Below are 23,778 nucleotides of genomic sequence, written 5' to 3'. Positions count from 1 at the left end.
AAAAGGTTTCTTGTTTGAACAACTCAAAGAGTTACTTCCCTTGAACACTGACGTTTTCTTCATTTTACTGAAATTAGTTCCGAGACTTGACATAAGACAAACAATATTTCTTCCTCTATATTTATGAAATATTGTGTCAGAAAACACCTGTCATATAATATACTACTCAAAAGAAGTTAAAGATCACCTGATTCTATTATATCACTATAGTTAATCTGTCATGCCATTTGCATAGTAAATGTATATATTTGTGTTGGAAGAATTCATCTAAAACGTTTTTATGAAGCAAATGCAAAATATAAATTGTAACACTGGACACAGAAATACCTGAGAATAAGAAAAGGAGCAATTGTTTTATATATCAAGGAAACCTTGTTACAGCTGACACACCATCTTCCCGAGGCAAGTGAGTTAACTGACTATAAAGTCCAGTTTCCATCTTTGCAGAAATAGGCTGGTGTTATGGCGTTACGTTTTGGCTGGACTAACGAGTCTATGCATAGTCCAATCAAAATCGCGCACCAAAATTGAAATCTGGTTCGTTAACTGCCGTGCAGATTTCGGTCGATTGCAGGATTTGCAAAGCATGTGCACCGCCAACTCGTTGTCAGCAGATAATTTCCAAATCTTTTCATGTTTTTAATCAAGGTGCTCATGTGATTTAATGCATTTCGCGATGTAAGACCTGTTTTATCACAATATAGATCTTGATTATCGATCAGATCGTCCTGACTGGGCGCCACCATTTTGTGTGAAGCAAACGCAAAATACGAGATACGAGAGGTGGAATCTGATTGGTCAATAGGCGAGGTTTAGACAGGACATCACTGGTAATAGCCACTGGTGGCGGTACAATCGAGCCCAGTAATACCAGCCAAGTTAACTCTCTTGCCTCGGGAAGATGCTGACACACATCAGAGACAAATTGGACAATACAATTATGCCTAACAACGTCTTTATTATACAGTAATAGTTTCAGTATAGATCCTTACACCACTGTCAATCAAGACTGAATAATGAACTGGAAAATGGACATGGTATGGATAAAATTTGGGCCCACTTTGTTATCCGTCAACTTTTAAGTAACGCCCATCCAACATTTCCTTCATCAGAGACGGGGCGGGCGAGTAGCCTAGTGGTTAAAGCATTCGCTCGTCACGCCGAAGACCTGGGTTCGATTCGACATGGGTACAAAGCGTGAAGCCCATGTCTGGTGTCCCCCGCCTTGATATTGCTGGAATATTGCTAAAAGTGGTGTAAAACCGTACTCACTCACTCACTCACTCATCAGACACAGTCCCCACTCACCACCAGATCAACAGGCAATATTCACCAGCAACAAAAAACTGCTGCATATTGTTCTTTGATCATGAGGCTGTCCATATTATTTTCTGAGTTTCCCATCTCCCCCCACCCTGAATTTTCATTCTGACATGAAATAATAAAATGTTTACGTATCTCAATTTTCCCCGACACTGTGTCAAAGTATGTCCCAATGTGATAAAAAAAAATACTACTACTATTGCACTCATTTCAAACCCAGGTCCGCGTGACCTGTCTTCAGCTGTTTATTAAAGATTGGTTTCCAAGGCAAAGCGACACGATCTAAATCATATATTAATTGTAAAACTGGTACCTGTACCAAGTGTTTTCAACTTAATGTCATAAAAAATGTTACTTTATTAGTGTTGTTGCTGGTTGAGGTTTGAGATGAGAAACACATAAACAACATGGATGGCCCAATTCGAAGTGGGTGAATTGATTCTTATAGTGAGAAACATGACAGTGCTGACATGACTGGGAGTGACCAACTGTGCCTGAATCTGGCAAACAGGAGGTTGACAGCATGAGCACCAACTCCTGCCATCCGGGTGTGATGACACACAGGGTGAAGGTGAAGGTGAATCATACCTGTGGATACATATCCATGTAGCATCTTCCACAGCCACACACCACGGTGTCCAACAAACACCAGTTGTGTCCAGTTGTGTCCAAACACAAAAGTAAGACTCCCAATTAGTCATCCAGAGGTTTCCATGGAAGACATCGCTTGGGTGAGATCAGGAATATCTCCAAGTATAAGATAGCCACTTGATAAATCTCAAAGAACAATGAAGAACGAAGTGTGGTTTATTTCATGATAAAACATTTTTCTATCATGCCGTCATTTCTGAAGATTCGAACATGCGCTTGCAACTTGATAACGTCGTATATTGGATAACGTTATTTTTAAAGTCTTGTGAGTTGTTCCCCATAGATTTAGCCGGACAACACAGATAAATGTGATGGCCGAACAATCGCATCCAAAAGTGGAAGAGACATGACAATCGGTATTGAGAGAAAAGGTAATACCGATTAGGAGGTAATCGACGTGAGCATTGTGAGAATATGCGGGAAATACCCACCTGTGCATAAAATGCACTTGTCCGACATTGCCGAGGTCAGATTCAATTGAGGGAGTCATCATTATTTGAATACGGTTAAATCTTTTAAAGCTTGTACATTTCATCATGATCCTGTACTTAATGTTGATTTCTCATAAAAGATATAAATGACTCGTGGTCGTTATTTATCGTACGAAAAAACGCTGCAGGAAGAATAAACCATGAAGCACCCCTCATGTTTTTTTCTCCCTGCAGTGTTTTATTGTACGATAAAACAAGTGGTATATTTCTTAATTACATACAGCGGCTATGAAATTGCATCACAATGCTAAACAGACTATTGTGACGTCATTGGTTACCATGACATCACAAAAAAATGACACCACAAATCAACACACTGGTTATTCTGTTTATAAACAAAAAATGTTGGAAAATGATTTTGGATGAAAAGTAGAATCTCACTGGAGTGTCTTTTCACATCCAATATATCAACCCTCATATATAAAAGTTACACACTCCTGGGCAAGCCTCAGAGTTCACAACTATTATCGTCTTAACATATTTGATATCAAAAGCACTCTGGTGATATATAATATATATCTTTATATATGAGAGAGAGAGAGAATGTCACCATATATATATATATATTAGAGTGAGTGAGTGAGTTTGGTTTTACGCCGCTTTTAGCAATACTCCAGCAATATCACGGCGGGGGACACCAGAAATAGGCTTCACACATTGTACCCATGTTGGGATTCGAACCCGGGTCTTCGGCGTGACGAGCGAACGTTTTAACCACTAGGCTACCCGACCGCCCCTATATATATTAGAACAAATAAAAGTCAAATGATGACAACCAACAATTACACTTTGAAGTCTAAACGACGTTCAGCCCACACCTACACAACCAAATGGCAACATCAGCAGGACTCAACACCTGTCCTATAAATTGTATTGTGTTCAATTTGTACATCTTTAACGCATACACTTTTACATTTCTGATACATGCAGTCAGTGTTATCCCAAAATTGCAAGACAATGCCTCTCAATTATGGTGAAGAAATATCCTGTCCAACCCAGAATATTAGGTCTCCCTGACTAGAGTGAGTGAGCGAGTATGGCTTTACTCCGCTGTTAGCAATATTCCAGCAATATCACAGCAGGGTCCCAACTAGGGCCAGTCTAGTTGTCTTGGTAAACCATGTATCGTATAAAGTCGAACCCTTTTATCTCCGATATCTCTGTTCTCTGTTAGCGGGACTGTGGTGCAACTTCAAAAATCCGGACATCTAGTCATCGCAAGTGCACTCTATCTGATTAAACTCTGATCTTTCCTCAAATATGATACCTATGTGTGGCATTCTGGGAACTTTCTTATTAGCCAATCAGCATCAATGCTTCTGAATTCTCAGTAGGAATGAGCGAAACAGTCAAATCTTATTTCTGTAGCTCAAAACAAATATAACTGGGTAGTTCCGAATGCAGAAAAATAAAACCCTTCTATTACATTGTTTTGGATTATATTACATCTTGTCATGTTCAATGCCACAACAAAGTTGTGAACTTTTGAGGGCATAAGTGTGTTTTGTGGCGGTGAGCTTTCCTTCAATCAAAATTTTCAATTGGAGGTCGTCAATATATAATAAAGCCCAACTGATATGACCTTAGGAGGTCGACCTTCACGCAGATAGGTATCATATCAGAGCAAAAGATCTGATTTTAATGAGATTGAGTCATAAAAACAACACAACAAACATAATATGTAAATAAAGGTTTGACAAATCTTCAGTACAATTAGAAAAACTTCACATCCTACTCAAATGACAGCCTGATGAAATATGACAACTTGTGAGATGCGATAACACGATGCTCTGGAATAACAACAAACTGATCAATAAATAGTCAACAATACAATGTAAATGAACTGTAAAATCAAATATGACAAATATTCAGCTGTTTTGGCTGTATGTAAAGGTTTACATACCTGATACAAACTTAATGTGAATGAATTACTTCCTATTTCAATTTGAAATTTTGTGATTTTTTACAATTTACATTTTCTTAAAGTTTCTTTATTTCCATAATGATTTGAGAAATAAATTGTCTGGGCAGCCTGTGTTGTCTACTGGATGATGGCAAGGCCCTGACTTGTAATGAGAGGCAATTTCTTCTTAATTAGGTTTAGATCGGCCAAATTTGTGTTGATGATAAAGCTTTTTTCTTCTCCAACCTCTATCATGGTCGCTCTTGTCATGACTATGAGAAAAAGAGAAGGAATATCCTCATGATCCTATAGAAATATGACCGCCTCCGTGGTCTAGTGGTAGAGCGTCCGCCCGGAGAGCGGAAGGTCCAGGGTTTGATCCCCGACCGTGTCATACCAAAAGACGTAAAAAGATGGTACTTGTTGTTACCCTGTCTGGCGCTCGGCATTAAGGGGCTAAAACAAGGACTGGTCAGCTCGGAGTCAGTATACTGTGTCTGAGTGGGGTATTCATGTTAAACTGCGGCATGGTATCTCAGTGAGCTAGCACTATAAATCGGCATCAGTCCGGACTAGTACAAGCAGCCACACACACGTGCATGCACGTCATTTATAAGTGCAATAATCTTGGACGCAACGTTAAACCCCATTTCACCTCACCTCACCTATAGAAATATGACCTTATTTCTTAGCCATGACCGTTCAATATTCCGGAAGGGGATAGGGATCTTAATTTTTTTTAAATAAAATCTGTTTTAAAAAATTGTTGGGAAAACATTATTTGTCATCAGATTTAACAAGAATAAACAATTATATATACATTTCTCCCTGGACATTTGAAGAATATTGTGTTTTGAGTGAAAGTGTTGGTTGGTTTGAGAGAAAACATTTTTACGCCTTAAAGAACTGACTAAAAAAAGATTCTGTCAAAAATATTCCAGCCACACCCACGCCTCAACATGTGAAATGATGGGCCCTATAATATCTCATCACCATCTTTTGTTTCATGCTCCACCCCTTCAGTCATTTATTTTGTATTAATTCAGTTTTATTTGTATTCAATTTTCAGTTTCAATATGTTTGACTGACATCAAAAACTAAAATTTGAATAAAAATAAAATGACCACCCAAATATTTTGCCTGTCAAGGAAGACATAACAAAATGATTAAAATAATTTATAGCTGCATGGTGGTTGAAGCCACTGCCATTTATAAACTGATGGTAGTGTTGACAACTGAGACCCAGACTGACATCGGATGAAGCTGGTGATGTATGCAAGGTGATGGAATCTGTCACCCACTGACAATCCACATTATGTTCCATCGCCTTTTAAAAAAGGTTTGTTCTTCATTCACAATCAGTAAGTTGCTTTCTTTTTCAATTATCAAATTATCACTACATCATTTTTTGGCTTGTAAACCAACAATTGAAAAATAAAAAAACTCACCATCCACAATAAACAAAGATGGCATTCCTCACAGCACATTTGTGAAATTTTCTCACTCAAATTGATAATTCATGGGTTTGGTCTTCACATGACTTTTGGAAAGTTTGAATATTTCCTTGGAGTAAGAGACAAGATTTCATCACAAAAATCAACAAAGTCTCTGAAACTCCTTGTCGATGTCTTGTTTTATACAAGTAAAGACATTTTGAAGATAGGATCCCAGACCCCAGAGAGATCTGCCAGCTTATTAACATAAGACATGGCATGAGAGATGAAACACATGTTCCCCAGGTCGGAAACTAATCGAGATGGGAGAACACAGACATTGGCTGTTGCCATGGTTACAGCTGCCATCAAACAACTGATCTCATGCTGACTCCTATTCAGTCATCAGTATGCAAAGTATTTGTTTCAAACGGTATCCATGGCAATTCTCCCATCTGTGGCTAAATTCCTTCTCTGGTAGAACATGTCCTCAGACACTGATTGATAATGAAGGAATTTGATTTTGTAAAATTATCCCCAACACCCAAAACGTTTTTTGAATTGTAGGAAGAGAGAGTGAGTTGGGTTTAATGCCTCTTGCAATAATACGTTTACCACTTTGGTGAAACCCACGAGCCAGGTATGGTGCTGACAAACCTAGAAACATTGGAGTAAATTGGGATTCAAAACCAAGACCATAGGTTTCTAGGTAGCCAAGAGAAGCAACTCTGCACAACGAATTGCGATACCCTTGACAACTGAGCCACCCGTTTTCTTGCGGGTGTGTATATATATTTCTATATATGGTTACTACTCAAAACAAGGTAAGGAATGCCCACAAGTAGCATACTGATTTTCATCAATTATTATCTAACAGGTAATTCCGTTTTTGTTTTGATTTTTGTAGGTGCAACTTGATATTTTCCTAATCCAGTAAATATTGACTGTTTGGTCATATAGAACAATTTTCAATTTATTTTTGCATTTTGGTTCTGGTCTATCCATTCATTAAACCAAAAACCATCGGATGTGTAGCCTTGTATCCTGTCACAACCGTCGGCCATGTTTGGGTACAGATAAATGCTTTCCTTCAAACTGTTCCCTTATTTCTTCCCCTGAGATTATATTGCCTTTGGTGGGTGGGGGGCTGTAATCTGATGTGAGTGATTATGAGGGACACTTCCATGCAGAGAGGTCGAGAGAGTCCAGGTGCTTCACTGTACTCTTCTTCCACACAAGCCAGATGAGGCCGAGGATGACACAGGCCACGGACTCAATGTAGTAGCCATCCATGGTGGTGTTGCACTTGCCGTCCGCTGCGTGACACTCCTGGAAGACAGGATGGGGAACGAGTTGAGGAAATGTCATGCAGCAGTCACTACATGCAGAGATAAGAGAGCGAAGAGACTGAAACAGGATCTGCTAAACTAGTGGTTGACAGTGTGAACTTCCTCTAACATTTACCACTTTAGTGAAACCCACGAGAATGTAACCAAGGTGAACCTGGCACTGAAAACCCTGATCACAGGTAAAGGGATAGTAAGGGACACAACGCTGCAAAACCAGCAGGGCCACCTGCTGCCCTTAGAGACTGAGAGGAGAAACTGAGAGCAGAAACTGAGAGGAGAGACTGAGAGGAGAGATTGAGAGGAGAGACTGAAAGGAGAGACTGAGAGGAGAGACTGAAAGGAGAGACTGAGAGGAGAGACAGAGGAGAAACTGAGAAGAGAGACTGAGAAGAGAGACTGAGAGGAGAGACTGAGAGGAGAGACTGAAAGGAGAGACTGAGAGGAGAGACAGAGGAGAAACTGAGAAGAGAGACTGAGAAGAGAGACTGAGAGGAGAGACTGAGAGGAGAGACTGAGAGGAGAGACTGAAAGGAGAGACTGAGAGGAGAGACAGAGGAGAAACTGAGAAGAGAGACTGAGAGGAGAGACTGAGAGGAGAGACCGAGAGGAGAGACTGAAAGGAGAGACTGAGAGGAGAGACAGAGGAGAAACTGAGAAGAGAGACTGAGAAGAGAGACTGAGAGGAGAGACTGAGAAGAGAGACTGAGAGGAGAGACTGAGAAGAGAGACTGAGAGAGATTGAGAGGAGAAACTGAGAAGAGAGACTGATAGGAGAGACGGAGAAGAAAGACTGAGAGGAGAGACTGAGAAGAGAGACTGAGAAGAAAGACTAAGAGGAGAGACTGAGAAGAGAGACGGAGAAGAAAGACTGAGAGGAGAGATTGAGAAGAGAGACGAAGAAGAAAGACTGAGAGGAGAGACTGAGAAGAGAGACTGAGAGGAGAAACTAAGAGGAGAGACTGAGAGGGAAGACAGAGAGGAAAGACAGAGAGGAGAGACAGAGAAGGAAGACAGAGAGGAAAGACTGAGAGGAGAGACAGAGAGGAGAGACAGAGAAGGAAGACAGAGAGGAAAGACTGAGAGGAGAGACAGAGATGAGAGACTGAGAGGAGAGACTGAGAAGAAAGACTGAGAGGAGAGACTGAGAGGAGAGACAGAGGAGAGATTGAGAAGAGAGACTGAGAGGAGAGACAGAGAGGAAAGACTGAGAGGAGAGACAGGAGAGATTGAGAAGAGAGACAGAGGAGAGACTGAGAGGAGAGTGAGAAGAAAGACTGAGAGGAGAGACAGAGAGGAGAGACAGAGGAGAGAAACAGAGAGGAGAGACAGAGGAGAGACAGAGAGGAGAGACAGAGAAGAGAGACTGAGAAGAGAGACAGAGGAGAGATTGAGAAGAGAGAGTGAGAGGAGATACTGAGAGGAGAGACTGAGAGGAGAGACAGAGGAGAGATTGAGAAGAGAGACAGAGGAGAGACTGAGAGGAGAGACTGAGAAGAAAGACTGAGAGGAGAGACAGAGGAGAGAAACAGAGGAGAGACTGAGAAGAGAGACAGAGGAGAGATTGAGAAGAGAGACAGAGAGGAAAGACTGAGAAGAGAGACAGAGAGGAGAGACATAGTAGAGATTGAGAAGAGAGACAGAGGAGAGACTGGGAAGAAAGACTGAGAGGAGAGACAGAGGAGAGAAACAGAGAGGAGAGACTGAGAAGAGAGACAGAGGAGAGATTGAGAAGAGAGACAGAGGAGAGACTGAGAGGAAAGACTGAGAAGAGAGACAGAGAGGAGAGACATAGGAGAGATTGAGAAGAGAGACAGAGGAGAGACTGAGAGGAATGACTGCAAGGAGAGACAGAGAGGAAAGACTGAGAGGAGAGACTAAGAGGAAAGACTGAGAAGGTAAGCTCCATGCTGCTACGTACCGCTGTGAGAGTCTTGCTGTTGCAGGAGTCAACGCCGTCCGCTGTGCAGTTCTTCCAGGTGAGGAAGTCAACCATCCAGAGCGCAACAGTCGCGGGCCAGTTGCCCCCTGAAACACAGTCTCAAATACACTCACTTCCCCCTGAAACATAGTCTCATATACACCCAATGCCCCCTGAAACATAGTCTCATATACACCCACTGCCCCCTGAAACATAATCTCATATACACCCACTGTCCCTGAAACATAATCTCATATACACCCACTGCCCCCTGAAACATAGTCTCATATACACCCACTGCCCCCTGAAACACATTCTCATATACACCCACTGCCCCTGAAACATAGTCTCATATACACCCACTGCCCCCTGAAACATAGTCTCATATACACCCACAGCCCCCTGAAACATAGTCTCAAATACACCCACTGCCCCCTGAAACACATTCTCATATACACCCACTGTCCCTGAAACATAGTCTCATATACACCCACTGCCCCCTGAAACATAGTCTCATATACACCCACTGCCCCCTGAAACATAGTCTCATATACACCCACTGCCTCCTGAAACATAGTCTCATATACACCCACTGCCCCCTGAAACACAGTCTCATATACACCCACTGCCTCCTGAAACATAGTCTCATATACATCCACTGCCCCCTGAAACATAGTCTCATATACACCCACTGCCCCCTGAAACACATTCTCATATACACCCACTGCCCCTGAAACATAGTCTCATATACACCCACTGCCCCTGAAACATAGTCTCATATACACCCACTGCCCCCTGAAACATAGTCTCATATGTACCTAATGCTTCACATACATTTGTCAGCCATGTGACACCACGTCGAACAACTCACCCAAGTTGGACAGAGTATTGAGAAGGGTCATGTAGGTGCCCCCAATCGCAGGGTCGCTGACTTTAGCGGCGAACGCCATCGTTGCCACGAACATGCTGTACACAAACACCTGTAAGGGGATGAACATCATGAACAGTGAAAATAATACAATGAAAATCTGAGTGAATGACCATCTTCCTGGGAGGCGAGTAGTGAGTGTTTGGGAGATAAACATACTGTGTTTTCATTGTAGAGCTAGGTTACCTGTAGATTTAGCCGCGCTAAATTGAATTTTAAACCCAATGCACAGCGTGAGGTTTCAAATGTTACATTTAGAGGGGTTAAATCTCCATTCTACCATGACTAAAACGCAAACTCTTTGGTGTAAGCAAATATACTGAGTGAAGCAGCATGGGTTGAGTCCAATGTTTTGAGTGGGTTATCGATCTGAATGACAGGCATTGAAAGCATATAACCACGGCAACTTTGTCAACTAACATGAGGTGGGCACACCAAAGAAAACTAAGCAAGCTTTGCAAGCTTTCGTTCTACACAACATGTCACCATTATGTCGTCATATCGCTCATTGTGAGCGCAAAAGATACGCCGTCACAGTCGTATATAAGAGAAGCACCAAATTCCAAGCTTTCTGCTTTTCCCAAAACTTAAAATACCTTCTCTTTAAAGATTTCTACTGTGATTTCTGAACAAAATGTATTGCCACACATCGTTTGAATATTGTAGTTTAAATATGCCTACCGACAGTAACTGAAAAGTACTATGCTGTGAATATTAGCTTCCACGGTGATACCGACGTCAAACCAGCCGTTTCAAACAGAGGGGATTTATTCTGATTTAATAGCCTCTGATTGACCAATCAGAATCGAGTTATTTTCAAATTCATGGTGGAATTACTGGTTAAACTGAATCAGCAACCTTGCAGCTATTGGTAGTGTTCCTTGGAGTCCTGCACTGCACAATACAACTGATTGGATGGGAGACTCGGGGAGACTCGGGGAGAGTGCTGATGGAGACTGGCAGTAGGGAAGATCTTGAAATGCAAACTAAGTTCCCTTGGCATGTAAATTAGGAACAAAATAATTTTGAGTTTTTTCAGTTCTTATTTTACATACAGGCCTTTTCCACTTTATTGCGCTGTTATCACTGAGGTCTCCTCTGTCAAGCCATGGCGTAGCTGCCGAGAGTAACCGAGGGTGACCACGTTACCTGATGTATAGCATAGCTGCCTAGGGTGACCACGTACCTGATGTATGGCGTAGCTGCCGAGGGTGACCACGTACCTGATGTATGGCGTAGCTGCCAATGTGACCACATACCTGATGTAAGGCGTAGCTGCCGAGGGTGACCACGTACCTGATGTATGGCGTAGCTGCCAATGTGACCACGTACCTGATGTAAGGCGTAGCTGCCGATGGTGACCACGTACCTGATGTAAGGCGTAGCTGCCGAGGGTGACCACGTACCTGATGTATGGCGTAGCTGCCGAGGGTGACCACGTACCTGATGTATGGCGTAGCTGCCAATGTGACCACGTACCTGATGTATGGCGTAGCTGCCAATGTGACCACGTACCTGATGTAAGGCGTAGCTGCCAATGTGACCACGTACCTGATGTAAGGCGTAGCTGCCGAGGGTGACCACGTACCTGATGTATGGCGTAGCTGCCAAGGGTGATGACGTACCTGATGTATGGCGTAGCTGCCGAGGGTGACCACGTACCTGATGTATGGCGTAGCTGCCAATGTGACCACATACCTGATGTAAGGCGTAGCTGCCGAGGGTGACCACGTACCTGATGTATGGCGTAGCTGCCAATGTGACCACGTACCTGATGTAAGGCGTAGCTGCCGAGGGTGACCACGTACCTGATGTATAGCGTAGCTGCCGATGGTGACCACGTACCTGATGTAAGGCGTAGCTGCCGAGGGTGACCACGTACCTGATGTATGGCGTAGCTGCCGAGGGTGACCACGTACCTGATGTATGGCGTAGCTGCCAATGTGACCACGTACCTGATGTATGGCGTAGCTGCCAATGTGACCACGTACCTGATGTAAGGCGTAGCTGCCAATGTGACCACGTACCTGATGTAAGGCGTAGCTGCCGAGGGTGACCACGTACCTGATGTATGGCATAGCTGCCAAGGGTGATGACGTACCTGATGTAAGGCGTAGCTGCCGAGGGTGACCACGTCCCTGATGTATGGCGTAGCTGCCGAGGGTGACCACGTACCTGATGTATGGCGTAGCTGCCAATGTGACCACATACCTGATGTAAGGCGTAGCTGCCGAGGGTGACCACGTACCTGATGTATGGCGTAGCTGCCGAGGGTGACCACGTACCTGATGTATGGCGTAGCTGCCAATGTGACCACATACCTGATGTAAGGCGTAGCTGCCGAGGGTGACCACGTACCTGATGTAAGGTGTAGCTGCCGAGGGTGACCATGTACCTGATGTAAGGCGTAGCTGCCGAGGGTGACCACGTACCTGATGTATGGCGTAGCTGCCGAGGGTGACCACGTACCTGATGTATGGCGTAGCTGCCGAGGGTGACCACGTACCTGATGTATGGCATAGCTGCCGAGGGTGACCACGTACCTGATGTAAGGCGTAGCTGCCAAGGGTGATGACATACCTGATGTAAGGCGTAGCTGCCGAGGGTGATGACGTACCAGTACCAGGGGAACTCCCCAGGCGCCGTCTGCGCCACAGTCGCCCAGTACACCAGAACGCAGTACACCAACCCCAGGATCAATCTGCAACACATAACTCAGGGTCAGTCTTATCAACTTCGGGGCACTTCGGCCTGGCTGTCTCCAGCGTCCATTTCGCTACAAAGAGTTGCGCCTTCCAGAAAACAATGACTGTGAGTTTGAATCCCAGATTCTCCCTGATCATTGAAAATCCTGATTTTGGTTTGTGCTTTGAACAGTATTCCAGTTATATCACGGTGTGTCAGCTTAATTAGGGAGGAAAGCCCAAAGTGCTGACAGACCAAGGAAAATAATTTGGGTGAACCGGGATTCGAACCCAAGATGACTGGGTAACCTTAGGTTTCAAATCTAAAATAATGACTTGTTTTGAATAGACAATGGTGATGGGTGAGGGGTGGGGATGGGGGTGGGGGTGGGGGTGGGATGGGGTGGGGTGGGGTGTGTGTGTGTGTGTGTGTAAGTGTGGGGGGTGGGGGGGAGACAATCAAGGGTAACTGGCCTGGGGACCTTGTCTGTCTTGGAATCTCCATGGAGGGTGGCGGAACACTGAACCCTCGTGGGGTGAAGAAGCAGAGTACTGGGGAAATTGTCCAGGAATCCTCACAGGAGACAGCACTACAAGACATCTCACCTGAAAGGCATGGCTCGGAGGAAGACGTCCATGGGTCGGGGTCCGGTTGTGTACTTGCTGATGCCGAGTGCCAGGAGAATCTGCAGCGGCACCATGGGAACAGCAAACAGCGCCAGTCTCTCTTTGGGGAGTCCCGCCTCTATCAACTTCAGGCTCGTGAGGGAATCCGCAGCAGCAAATCCAATCTAAACAGAACACAGGAAAAGTCCACATGAATGGGCTTTCACTATTACATTATTTTTAGTATTATTCTTGTTGTGGTTATCCTTTAAAGGTCATATAATGAGCCTGACCTCTATATCATACTTGTAATTAAACATCTCCATGCCCTGCCTCAGTTAGTTTAGACCGCACGGATGGCCAAGTCGTCTAAGGCGCCACGATTCGCTGTGCAGAGTTGCATCCCTTGGACACGCCAGAAACCTATGATTGTGGGTTCGAATCCCGGTTCGCCCTGATTATGTTTCTAGGTTTGTCAGCACCACACCCGTGCTCGTGTGTTTCACCGAAAATGTAAACATCTGAGACCTGCATCACTTCGGGCTTTCCTCCAACATTAAGCTGACACGCCTTGATATAACTGGAACACTGTTAAAAGCGGCGTTAAACCCAACTCACACACTAGACTGCCTACGTGGTCCAGTGGTAGAGTGCCCGCCTGGTGAGCGGAAGGTCCAGGGTTTGATCCCCGGCCACGTCATACCAAAAGACGTTAAAAGATGGTACTTGTTACCCTGTCCGGCGCTCGGCATTAAGGGGCTAAAACAAGGACTGGTCGGCTCAGACTCAGTATACTGTGTCTGAGTGGGGTATTCATGTTAAACTGCGGCATGGTATAGCACTATAAATCATCATCAGTCCGGACTAGTACAAGCAGCCACACACACATACACGTGCATGCACATCTCTATATAAGTGCAATAATCTTGGACGCAACGTTAAACCCCCTTTCACCTCTCCTTACCCCAGTTAGTTTACTGAATACCAGGAATAGACCTGGGTAAACTGCTAACAGTGGAAACGTGTTGCAAATGTAGGACGATGACACAACCTGCCACATCAGACATATTTCATATGATGGAGGCCAGGATATAATCTGGACCAGAAAATCCAGTGATTGATATTATGAAGGAAGATCCACAGTGTCGGGGACAGTTGACAGACCTGATCACCCAGATCATCAAGTCACCTTGTGCAACTAGTATAGGTTACTGGGCCCAGGGGACCAATTCTAAGCAGGAATCCACACAGGTTACGCCACTCATATTACCGCCAGTTCCCCATGTACGTCAGTTCCTTTCACAAGGATGAAACCAAAGAATTATTTTCCCCCCCCATCTCCACATGGTTCTCATCAACAAAATGTTTACCCACAATGCAAAACAAAACATATACGAATTTACCCCCAAATGACCTTGACCTAATTTCCAACTGACCTTGCATGTGAGGAGAATGAGGCAGTAGGACATGACAGCAGGTCGTTTGATGACCTTCCCGAGTATCTTGTAGGTTTCCACGATGCCCTGGTCAGGGTCGGCCGAGAGGTCAAGCTTTTCGTGCTTCAATACCCAGACTAGAGTGGTTGTGATGAAGAACACCACGCCCCAGAATGTAAGAAAACCTGCAACAGCAAATCCATAATTCATTACTGTTGAAAACTGCCTCATCACATGAATCAAAATAACTACTACATAAATTCACACACATACTTATAAGGAGAGAAGCCTCTTTCATATCACTATAGTTAATCTGTCGAATCAGGTTAGCTACAGTAAAATGAAAGAACTGGGTGGTAGTTTAAATAGCTGCAAAATCCGGTCACAGAGAAATCACGTAACAGATACTCAGTCATGTGTTTGCTGTGGGTTCTTAAGGATCTCTCAACTTAAAAAGACTTAAGAACTGGGTATATTTTTCATCTTAAATATGTTTCAATATATACATGCCAGTGAGATTAATGAACATGTTCACCAAATGTGTTTCTTTCACATCTATATCATTAATATCAGATACAAGAAAAAGACTTTGTGATATGGACATGTCTTATCCCTGATATGCAACATTTCTGTTACAGAAAAACATCAGGATTATACTATTTTAGGTTAAAAGTGTAATAATAAACATCAGGATTATACTATTTTAGGTTAAAAGTGTAAATAAGCAAAGCATAAAAAGTATTTTCACTCCCAGACAGGATGCTGGAGTGATGTCTACATTCCAATTCCATCTCACGACATCTGGCACATTGCCAATGCTTCACAGTTTTGGTAAACTTCCATCCTCCACCTCCCCTGAACAATGCTGAATACATACGACCACTTTAACACTGCAGGGCTTTGTCTAGGATTCTTAACTTAGTGATCCTGGAATGCAATATGGAAAAAAATCATTATTTTATTCAAACTTGCCCTTTTTTAAAGTTTTCATTTTCTTAAATTCAGAGGCTTTTTAACATTGTATTACAATACTGCATTGAGTGCTATAGTATAATATTAAACTTATCAAAACCAGGGGGCACTGGTGGCCTAGTCGTCTAAGGAACGGCGATTCGCTGTGCAGAGTTGCGCCCCTTGGGCATGCCAGAAACCTATGATTGTGGGTTCGAATTCCGGTTCGCCCTGATTATGTTATACATCATTTTGACCCCAATCTCATTAAAATAAGATCTTAGTTCTCGTTGCCGTTAAACAAAGATCCGAGGACATCCCATTACGGGTCACATCAGACCGACCTTGCGCGATTTTTGACCGCCCAATGGAATGACCAATCAGAAGGCAGCTTTCCCGTGCTTTACAGCACTAATTTCAAATTGGCAGCTATGCTTCGAAACATATTTTGACAAATTCTCGATTACGATTTTGAAACCTGAACAAAAGAGCATTCTGAAATGGCTAATAGATGGTTTAGATTGTATGGATTCAGTCGTTAAACCTATAACTATCGTTCGGAATATCCTGTGTTAAAGTTTTCGAGGTTGCATAATGAGAAATCACATTCCGACTGTTACTTTCATAATCTGGTAAGCGACGCTCTGATTGGTCGGATGAAAGGTTGTTCTGACGTGACCCCTGATGGGATGTCTTCAGATCTTTGTTTAGCGGTAGCGAGAACTTAGATCTGATTGTAATGAGATTGTTTTGACCCTGTAATCTTGATAGTTTGACTGCATGATCGTTTACAAATATCCTCACTACAATCCATCCCAGTGAACTAAACAAAGACGCAAGCTCTACTGTTCATATAGTTAAGCCCTAACTCTCAACAACATGAGGTCATATCAGCTGTTATATCACTCCTACCACTATTAGACAGTGCAACAGCTGTTCCCCTAAACAGCCCATCACTACAAAGTGCAAGTCAACACGTTCACCTGATTGTCTATAATCTCCAGCAGAAACACAGTTGTTGTTGACACTGATCTAGATTACTCTCATCATCATAATCATCATATCATAGGATGATAGCTGTCCTATAACATTTCTTATTTATATTATTAAATTGGGCAAATCCATACCTGAGTGTGGGTAGTAGTGTCTACTGTGACCTACCTGAGAGTGACTAGCCCCTGTGTCTACTGCAACCTACATGAGTGTGGCTAGTCATGTCTACTGCGACCTACCTGAGAGTGACTAGCCCCTGTGTCTACTGCAACCTACATGAGTGTGGCTAGTCATGTCTACTGCGACCTACCTGAGAGTGACTAGCCCCTGTGTCTACTGCAACCTACATGAGTGTGGCTAGTCATGTCTACTGCGACCTACCTGAGAGTGACTAGCCCCTGTGTCTACTGCAACCTACATGAGTGTGGCTAGTCATGTCTACTGCGACCTACCTGAGAGTGACTAGCCCCTGTGTCTACTGCAACCTACATGAGTGTGGCTAGTCATGTCTACTGCGACCTACCTGAGAGTGACTAGCCCCTGTGTCTACTGTGACCTACCTGAGTGTGGCTAGTCATGTCTACTGTGACCTACCCGAGAGTGACTAGCCCCTGTGTCTACTGTGACCTACCTGAGTGTGGCTAGTCATGTCTACTGTGACCTACCTGAGAGCGACTAGCCCCTGTGTCTACTGTGACCTACCTGAGTGTGGCTAGTCATGTCTACTGTGACCTACCCGAGAGTGACTAGCCCCTGTGTCTACTGTGACCTACCCCAGAGTGACTAGCCCCTGTGTCTACTGTGACCTACCCTAGAGAGTGACTAGTCCCTGTGTCTACTGCAACCTACCTGAGAGAGTGACTAGCCCCTGTGTCTACAGTGACCTACCCAAGTGTGACTAGCCCCTGTCTACAGTGATCTACCTGAGAGAGTGACTAGTCCCTGTGTCTACAGCGACCTACCCGAGAGAGTGACTAGCCCCTGTGTCTACAGCGACCTACCCTAGAGAGTGACTAGCCCCTGTGTCTACTGCAACCTACATGAGTGTGGCCAGTGTCTACTACAACCTCCCTGAAAGAATGACTAGCCCCTGTGTCTACAGTGACCTACCCAAGAGTGACTAGTCCCTGTGTCTACAGTGACCTACCTGAGAGAGTGACTAGCCCCTGTGTCTACTGTGACCTACCCAAGAGTGACTAGTCCCTGTGCCTACTGTGACCTACATGAGAGAGTGACTAGCCCCTGTGTCTACAGTGACCTACCCAAGAGTGACTAGCCCCTGTGTCTACAGTGACCTACCCAAGAGTGACTAGTCCCTGTGCCTACAGTGACCTACCTGAGAGAGTGACTAGCCCCTGTGTCTACTGCAACCTACCTGAGAGAGTGACTAGTCCTTGTGTCTACTGCAAACCTACCTGAGAGAGTGACTAGCCCCTGTGTCTACAGTGACCTATCCAAGAGTGATTAGCCCGTGTGACCTACCTGAGAGTGACTAGTCCCTGTGACTACAGCAACCTACTCGAGAGAGTGGCTAGCCCCTATGTCTACAGTGACCTACCCAAGAGAGTTGCTAGTCATGTCTACTGCGACCTACCTGAGAGAGTGACTAGGCCCTGTGTCTACAGTGACCTACCCGAGAGAGTCGCTAGTCATGTCTACTGTGACCTACCTGAGAGAGTGACTAGGCCCTGTGTCTAGAGTGACCTACCCGAGAGAGTTGTTAGTCATGTCTACTGTGACCTACCTGAGAGAGTGACTAGGCCCTGTGTCTACAGTGACCTACCCGAGAGAGTCGTTAGTCATGTCTACTGTGACCTACCTGAGAGAGTGACTAGTCCCTGTGCCTGTGGCACGGACCTCAGATAGTTGTTGCAGAACTCGGGCGACTCCAGCGCCAGGAAGAGGACGTTGCCCAGGAAGTAGCCAGTAGTCTGACCGACAGAGTTGCATGTACTTGCCCAACCGACATTACGCCTGCAAATAAAGTTCCTCCAACCTTAATGTCCACACAAAGACACCCCACTCCAACCCAAACACACTAATCCCTGACCCAAACACACTCCTCCCCTACCCAAACACACACACACCCCTCCCCACACAACCACACCCATCTTCCACACACAAACACACCCCTCTCCCCCACACACACACCCAAACACACCCCTCCCCTGACCAAACACACACACACACACACACAAACACATGTATTTTTTTAAATTTCCTAATTTTTTTAAACTAAATATATTATTTATATATTACATGCTGCCAGAAAGTCAAGCAGGTGAAGAAGAATTTCCTCTGCTATCTACATGATCTAAGCAGATTCTGGTATCACGGAAGCCTGCACCGTTATGCATAGTTTATATCATGTCCAGGCATGGAATAATCAACAACACTCACAGACCTGGGCGCCGTTCCACAAAGCAATCTTAGCACTAAGGTGATCTTAAGTCCCATACTTTAACATAGGTTTATGATCATCGTAGTGCTAAGATCGCTTTGAGGAACGGGGCCCTAACACCCACATCTCCCAGTCTCCTCACCTCGATAGCATCGTCAGTGCCCAGCCATCCACGGCGATGTCTTGTGTAGCTGCCAGGAAGTTCAACATGAAGAATATAACGGTCAGCAGCATCACACTCACTTGAGCGTCCTCGTCACCATCTCCAAGAATGTCCTTGATATGCCACGACAACACAATCATAAACACGCCTATCAGGTACTGGGTCGGCACCAGCCATGTCTTCCGCCGCCCAAACTGAAGCCAGTATATAGAATCCACCAACGGCGCCCAAAGTAGTTTTACACTAAACGGCCAATACACAAAACTAAACAACGCCTGTTCTTTGTAACTTACCTGCCTACTTTGTAACAACATTGGGATGCTACCAGCCAAGCCTAAAGGAATACCTTGTAGAATGTATAAGAATGTCAACAGAGCTATGCTTCCATAGTCCCCCTTTAAATTGCTGCCCTCTTTTAACGTTTTATCTTCATCGTCATACAAGTCCGGTTGAACAACGGAGGTCGAGATGGGAATATGAGGTCCTATGAAGTCACTTTCGGGGTCCACCCCTTCTATAAGATGCCGCCCTCCTTTCCTGGGGCGAGCATTGCCTTTGTTGACAGCCATGTTGGCTGCTATCTCGGGCATGAGAATGTACTCGTCAAGAAAAAACTTGAGCTTTCTTGCAAGAAATATCAGCATATATATCAGTCGGATCACATCAATCTGAAAAAAAAAGCTTCGTAGGTTATTGTTGTTTGGATCATAATAATACATAAACAAAACCAATAATTTTACAAGCAATTCTTGGGCTGCACACATTAACTGCCAATTTTGTCGAACTGGAAATGACAAATTGTAAAGGTACCAAAAGATTGGAAATATTGTTACAATATTACAAATATGTGTATAGTGTGTGAAAAAGCTGAACGAAAAATATAACACTGGAAATAGATGAAGAAAAAGGATACTATAAGAGAAAACCAGAGCTCCAGATAACTTTTTGTTCAACTGAGTTTTTACTCTAAGGTAACCAATATTTTTTCACTTTTCTAGTCGTCACTCTATTGGGTTGGGTTTTTTTAGTGAACATTTTAAGATTTTTTAAAAATGAAATAAAGTTTTAGATGTGTATAAGTGTTCTAAATATATAGGCTTGACTCGGAAAGTAAATTAGCTCGTAATTGTGTTTCAGAAATTAGCTTCTTTGTGCACATGCTGAAAAGGCTTCACTGGGTATTTACGAGAGCTGTTTTTATACATTTGAGTTTTTCATTTAATTATGCGTTTCTGTACGCAAGTTAATTGAGAGTAATTGGGTTTTGAATATTTTGGAGGGGGGGGGGGGGGGGGGGGGGGGGTATTTTACGGAAATACGCTGCTTATCTGTAGCTCTGGAAGCCCAGGACCAAAGATGGATTTTTTAACATATATGAACTCATTCAACAGCACAGTGACCGGCTCCAAGCAAACACTGTCATCATGATATGTTTAGGGCCAGTAAGTACTTGGTTTGATAACAACACAAACAAAGGTTAAAATTAAACTGACCAGCAAAGTTTAAAAATGTTATGTAGTTTTTTTTCCATAGACATAAAACCCACAGCTTACTGGCTCAATACTGGCCCCATAATGGGAGGAATAAACTGAGTTCTGGTTCATTGTGTGAGGCAACAAGTAGGACAAGCAGACAATTAAGATGAATACATGGATTGAGCTGTTGAATTCTGTCAATCAGTATCCATTGTCATGTTCTTGGTCTTTATAATATAAATATAATCTCTACAAATTAGTACAATGTCTCATTAACATGATTAACAAGGCCGAGCTCACGTAGACCTATGGAACACTGGCGTTTTACTTGACATTTCAGTGGAGTTTGTTTGTTGTTTCATGATGCACTCAGCAATATTCCAGCTATGTGACGGCGACCTGTATATAATCAGGTCTGGATCAGACAATCCAGCGATCGATATTGTGAGCAACGATCTTCACAGTCGGGGTATGATAACACAATCAACAAAGTCCCGCAGCCTGACCGCCTGATTCTATTTGTCACCTCTTAAGCCCAGCATAGTTTGAATACATGACACCTATATATATATATATATATATTGTGCTCTTTGCACTTACTAAGAATAAAAGAAGTTGCTTTCCATAAAAAAAGTGTCATGTATTCATGTTCTCCCAACCTTTAAATGCCTATCAAAGACTTAAACATAGTTTGCAGGTGAATACTTCCAACAAGGAATCTCCATACCCTGGTCTATCATGTCTGTATTATAGGAGCTAATGGGACCGATGTATTGTGATATATTGTGATGTATTGTGATATATTGTGATGTATTGTGATATATTGTGATGTATTGTGATATATTGCCGTATATTGTGATATATTGTGGTATATTGTGTTATATTCTGATATATTGTGATATATTGTGATATATTGTGGTATATAATGATATATTGTGATATATTGTGGTATACTGTGATATATTGTGATATATTGTGGTATATTGATATATTGTGATATATTCTGATATATTACATATACCCACAGGACTACCAGGACCCTTGGTTAGTCTTGTGATATATTGTTTAATGACAAAATTATCTGGCACTTTATTGTTACATTACAAGTCACTTATGTTCACGTTTCTATCTGACCATGCACCCATTCCTTCTTACTTTTATATGTTAGAATAAAGATCAAACTTCAGTCAAATTCAGTGTATGCATGACCAGGTCGTTTTATATGTGTACCTAAACATGCTAAATACATTTGGTCCAGGGCTATGGTCAAACTATTCCCAATCGAACATTTTGTAGCTATCAGGGTCGGGTAATAGCGGGGTAGGTACCTGGACAGTTAATTTGGACTCATCACTGCCCTAGTCTGTACAATACTACATGACATGTGCTCCGCCATTTAATCTGCAGGTAATGCCAGGCTCAACATATGTTAGCTCGTAGCTTGGGATAGGTTTGCTTGTGTCAGTTCTCATTAGATTTGAGTTAAGTGACCATCATATATCACTGCACGCTGAGGCGATATCATTTCTGTCCGTCTGCCTGAGGAGTCTCGTTTTCAGTTGGTATGCGATCAAACACAAAAATCACCATAACTTGCATAAGCTGAAATTACTACTGCAACAGCTGTCGTTTAATACCAAAACCTATCCACAAGCAATATCTAAACGTATACTTTATGACAAAAAACAGGTAAAATAAAATGTTACTTTTTTTGTTAGTGAACGTGACTTGATCTACCGAAACAATATTGACATATGGGGAATGACTTGCAATCTTCACCCACTCTCAGTATATGCCCCGGGTATTTCTTTCAGAAAACATGTCCTATCTTAACAAACCTCCCACGGCCGCCAAGTATTGTAGTAGATGACCTGTGTTTTCAAAACACACAAATTATGGCGTTACAACACATGGATACTTACGATTGTTTATAACTCATCTAATTTAACGTGGCATCTATCCATCGGCTGAGAGCCCGGAAGTAAACATACCGGCGGTATCGAGCTCCTTACTGCGTCATTTGTGCGACAACTCAGAGAAGTTTTGAGTTCAAATGGCGGGTAATTTAAATAATAATCATCTCGTGGTGTTTAATTTTTGGTGGTTGTGAAAGCTTGATTGTTTAACATCACAATTGTAGTTCATGAACAAATGACCTTGGTCTAGATCAAATGTGCGAACATTCTGCGGAAATCGAGTAATGGCTAGACCTTTCGGGAGTTAGGCGACCAGCAGAATCACAGTAAACCAAACAATCAGACTTTGTCTTCTCCGGGGGGAGGGGGAGACGTAGGATATTTTCACTGCCTCGACTGTTGTGTGGGGATACTGGTGAACCCAAGACTCATCCACGGTTACATATCGCCCATCAAAATCAGCTTGGTCTGCTTCAAAATGACGAAAATTTATTCATTCCTCAAAATGTCCTCAACTTTCTCACGAGAGATGACTACTGCTTGACACACACACACACACACACACACACACACACACACACTCTCTCTCTCTCTCTCTCTCTCTCTCTCTCTCTCTCTCTCTCTCTCTCTCTCTGTGCATTTTATACAACAATTACTATACACTTCTTGTCATCCATGTTTCCTGGTATAACCCTTCACTTGTGTATTTGTCGTCATTCACTTCATGCTCAGTTATAAATAATAACTAATAAAGTAAAAAAGGTACAACGAGTGGCAGAATCACTCAGATTACCTGACAAAGACTATTCAAACATTCACCCCTACCTCTGAGGGTGTTAGTAATCACTGGTTCGCATTTGACATTTCTCGTCGCCTGGAGTAATTATTCATGTTAATGATCATGTTAAACACATGTTATAAATCCAGGTCTGGTGTGGTGAATGTATTTCAGTAAACTACGTTTATAACGAACTCGCCTACAACGAACTCACCGATATAACGAACCTTTTTTTCAGTACCGGCCATTTGTGTTATATATGCTGTATATATGCTTATAACGAACTACGGTTATAACGAACTAAAATTAGTCACCAGTACTCACGGAAATGAAAAAATACCTGTTTTTCTCAATTTAAAACTCGACACAAAGCGTTACG

General features: G+C 43.2%; 1 protein-coding gene and 1 pseudogene across 3 annotated transcripts; one reads left to right on the top strand and one right to left on the bottom strand.

Annotated features, from left to right (window-relative positions):
* Window positions 1–789: 789 nt before the first annotated feature.
* On the bottom strand, window positions 790–22,678 carry LOC139471577 (acetyl-coenzyme A transporter 1-like). Of its 3 annotated transcripts, none has more exons than XM_071253953.1 (9): window positions 22,628–22,678; window positions 19,210–19,898; window positions 18,486–18,640; window positions 14,723–14,907; window positions 13,287–13,471; window positions 12,577–12,697; window positions 9,940–10,048; window positions 9,069–9,175; window positions 790–7,130 (listed from the first exon to the last, which is right to left on the bottom strand). In XM_071253953.1, the coding sequence occupies exons 2-9, from the start codon at window positions 19,872–19,874 to the stop codon at window positions 6,969–6,971; spliced, it is 1,689 nt and encodes a 562-aa protein (XP_071110054.1). In that variant the 5' UTR covers window positions 19,875–19,898; window positions 22,628–22,678; the 3' UTR covers window positions 790–6,968. The 3 variants fall into 3 exon arrangements, with proteins under 3 accessions (XP_071110054.1, XP_071110055.1, XP_071110056.1); XM_071253954.1 differs by lacking the exon at window positions 22,628–22,678 and adding an exon at window positions 22,544–22,613; XM_071253955.1 differs by lacking the exons at window positions 790–7,130; window positions 9,069–9,175 and having other exon boundaries at window positions 9,784–10,048.
* On the top strand, window positions 7,143–8,952 carry LOC139471889 (golgin subfamily A member 6-like protein 24; annotated as a pseudogene).
* Window positions 22,679–23,778: the final 1,100 nt, after the last annotated feature.

This window comes from Haliotis cracherodii, unplaced genomic scaffold (genome assembly GCF_022045235.1).
Source record: "Haliotis cracherodii isolate W230 unplaced genomic scaffold, xgHalCrac1.p SCAF_23, whole genome shotgun sequence".
Classification (NCBI taxonomy): domain Eukaryota; kingdom Metazoa; phylum Mollusca; class Gastropoda; order Lepetellida; family Haliotidae; genus Haliotis; species Haliotis cracherodii.
This window is presented reverse-complemented; position numbering and strand designations above follow the sequence as displayed.

Bases quoted from the DNA above. Each gene is read 5' to 3' on its own strand.
- LOC139471577 (XM_071253953.1), bottom strand. From the start codon at position 19,874: ATGCTGATATTTCTTGCAAGAAAGCTCAAGTTTTTTCTTGACGAGTAC. The intron at 14,908-18,485 runs GTAGGTCACAGT...TTGCTGTTGCAG, and splicing joins GGGACTAGTCACTCTCTCAG to GTTTTCTTACATTCTGGGGC. The intron at 9,176-9,939 runs GTGAGTTGTTCG...ACTGTGTTTCAG, and splicing joins CAATACTCTGTCCAACTTGG to GGGGCAACTGGCCCGCGACT.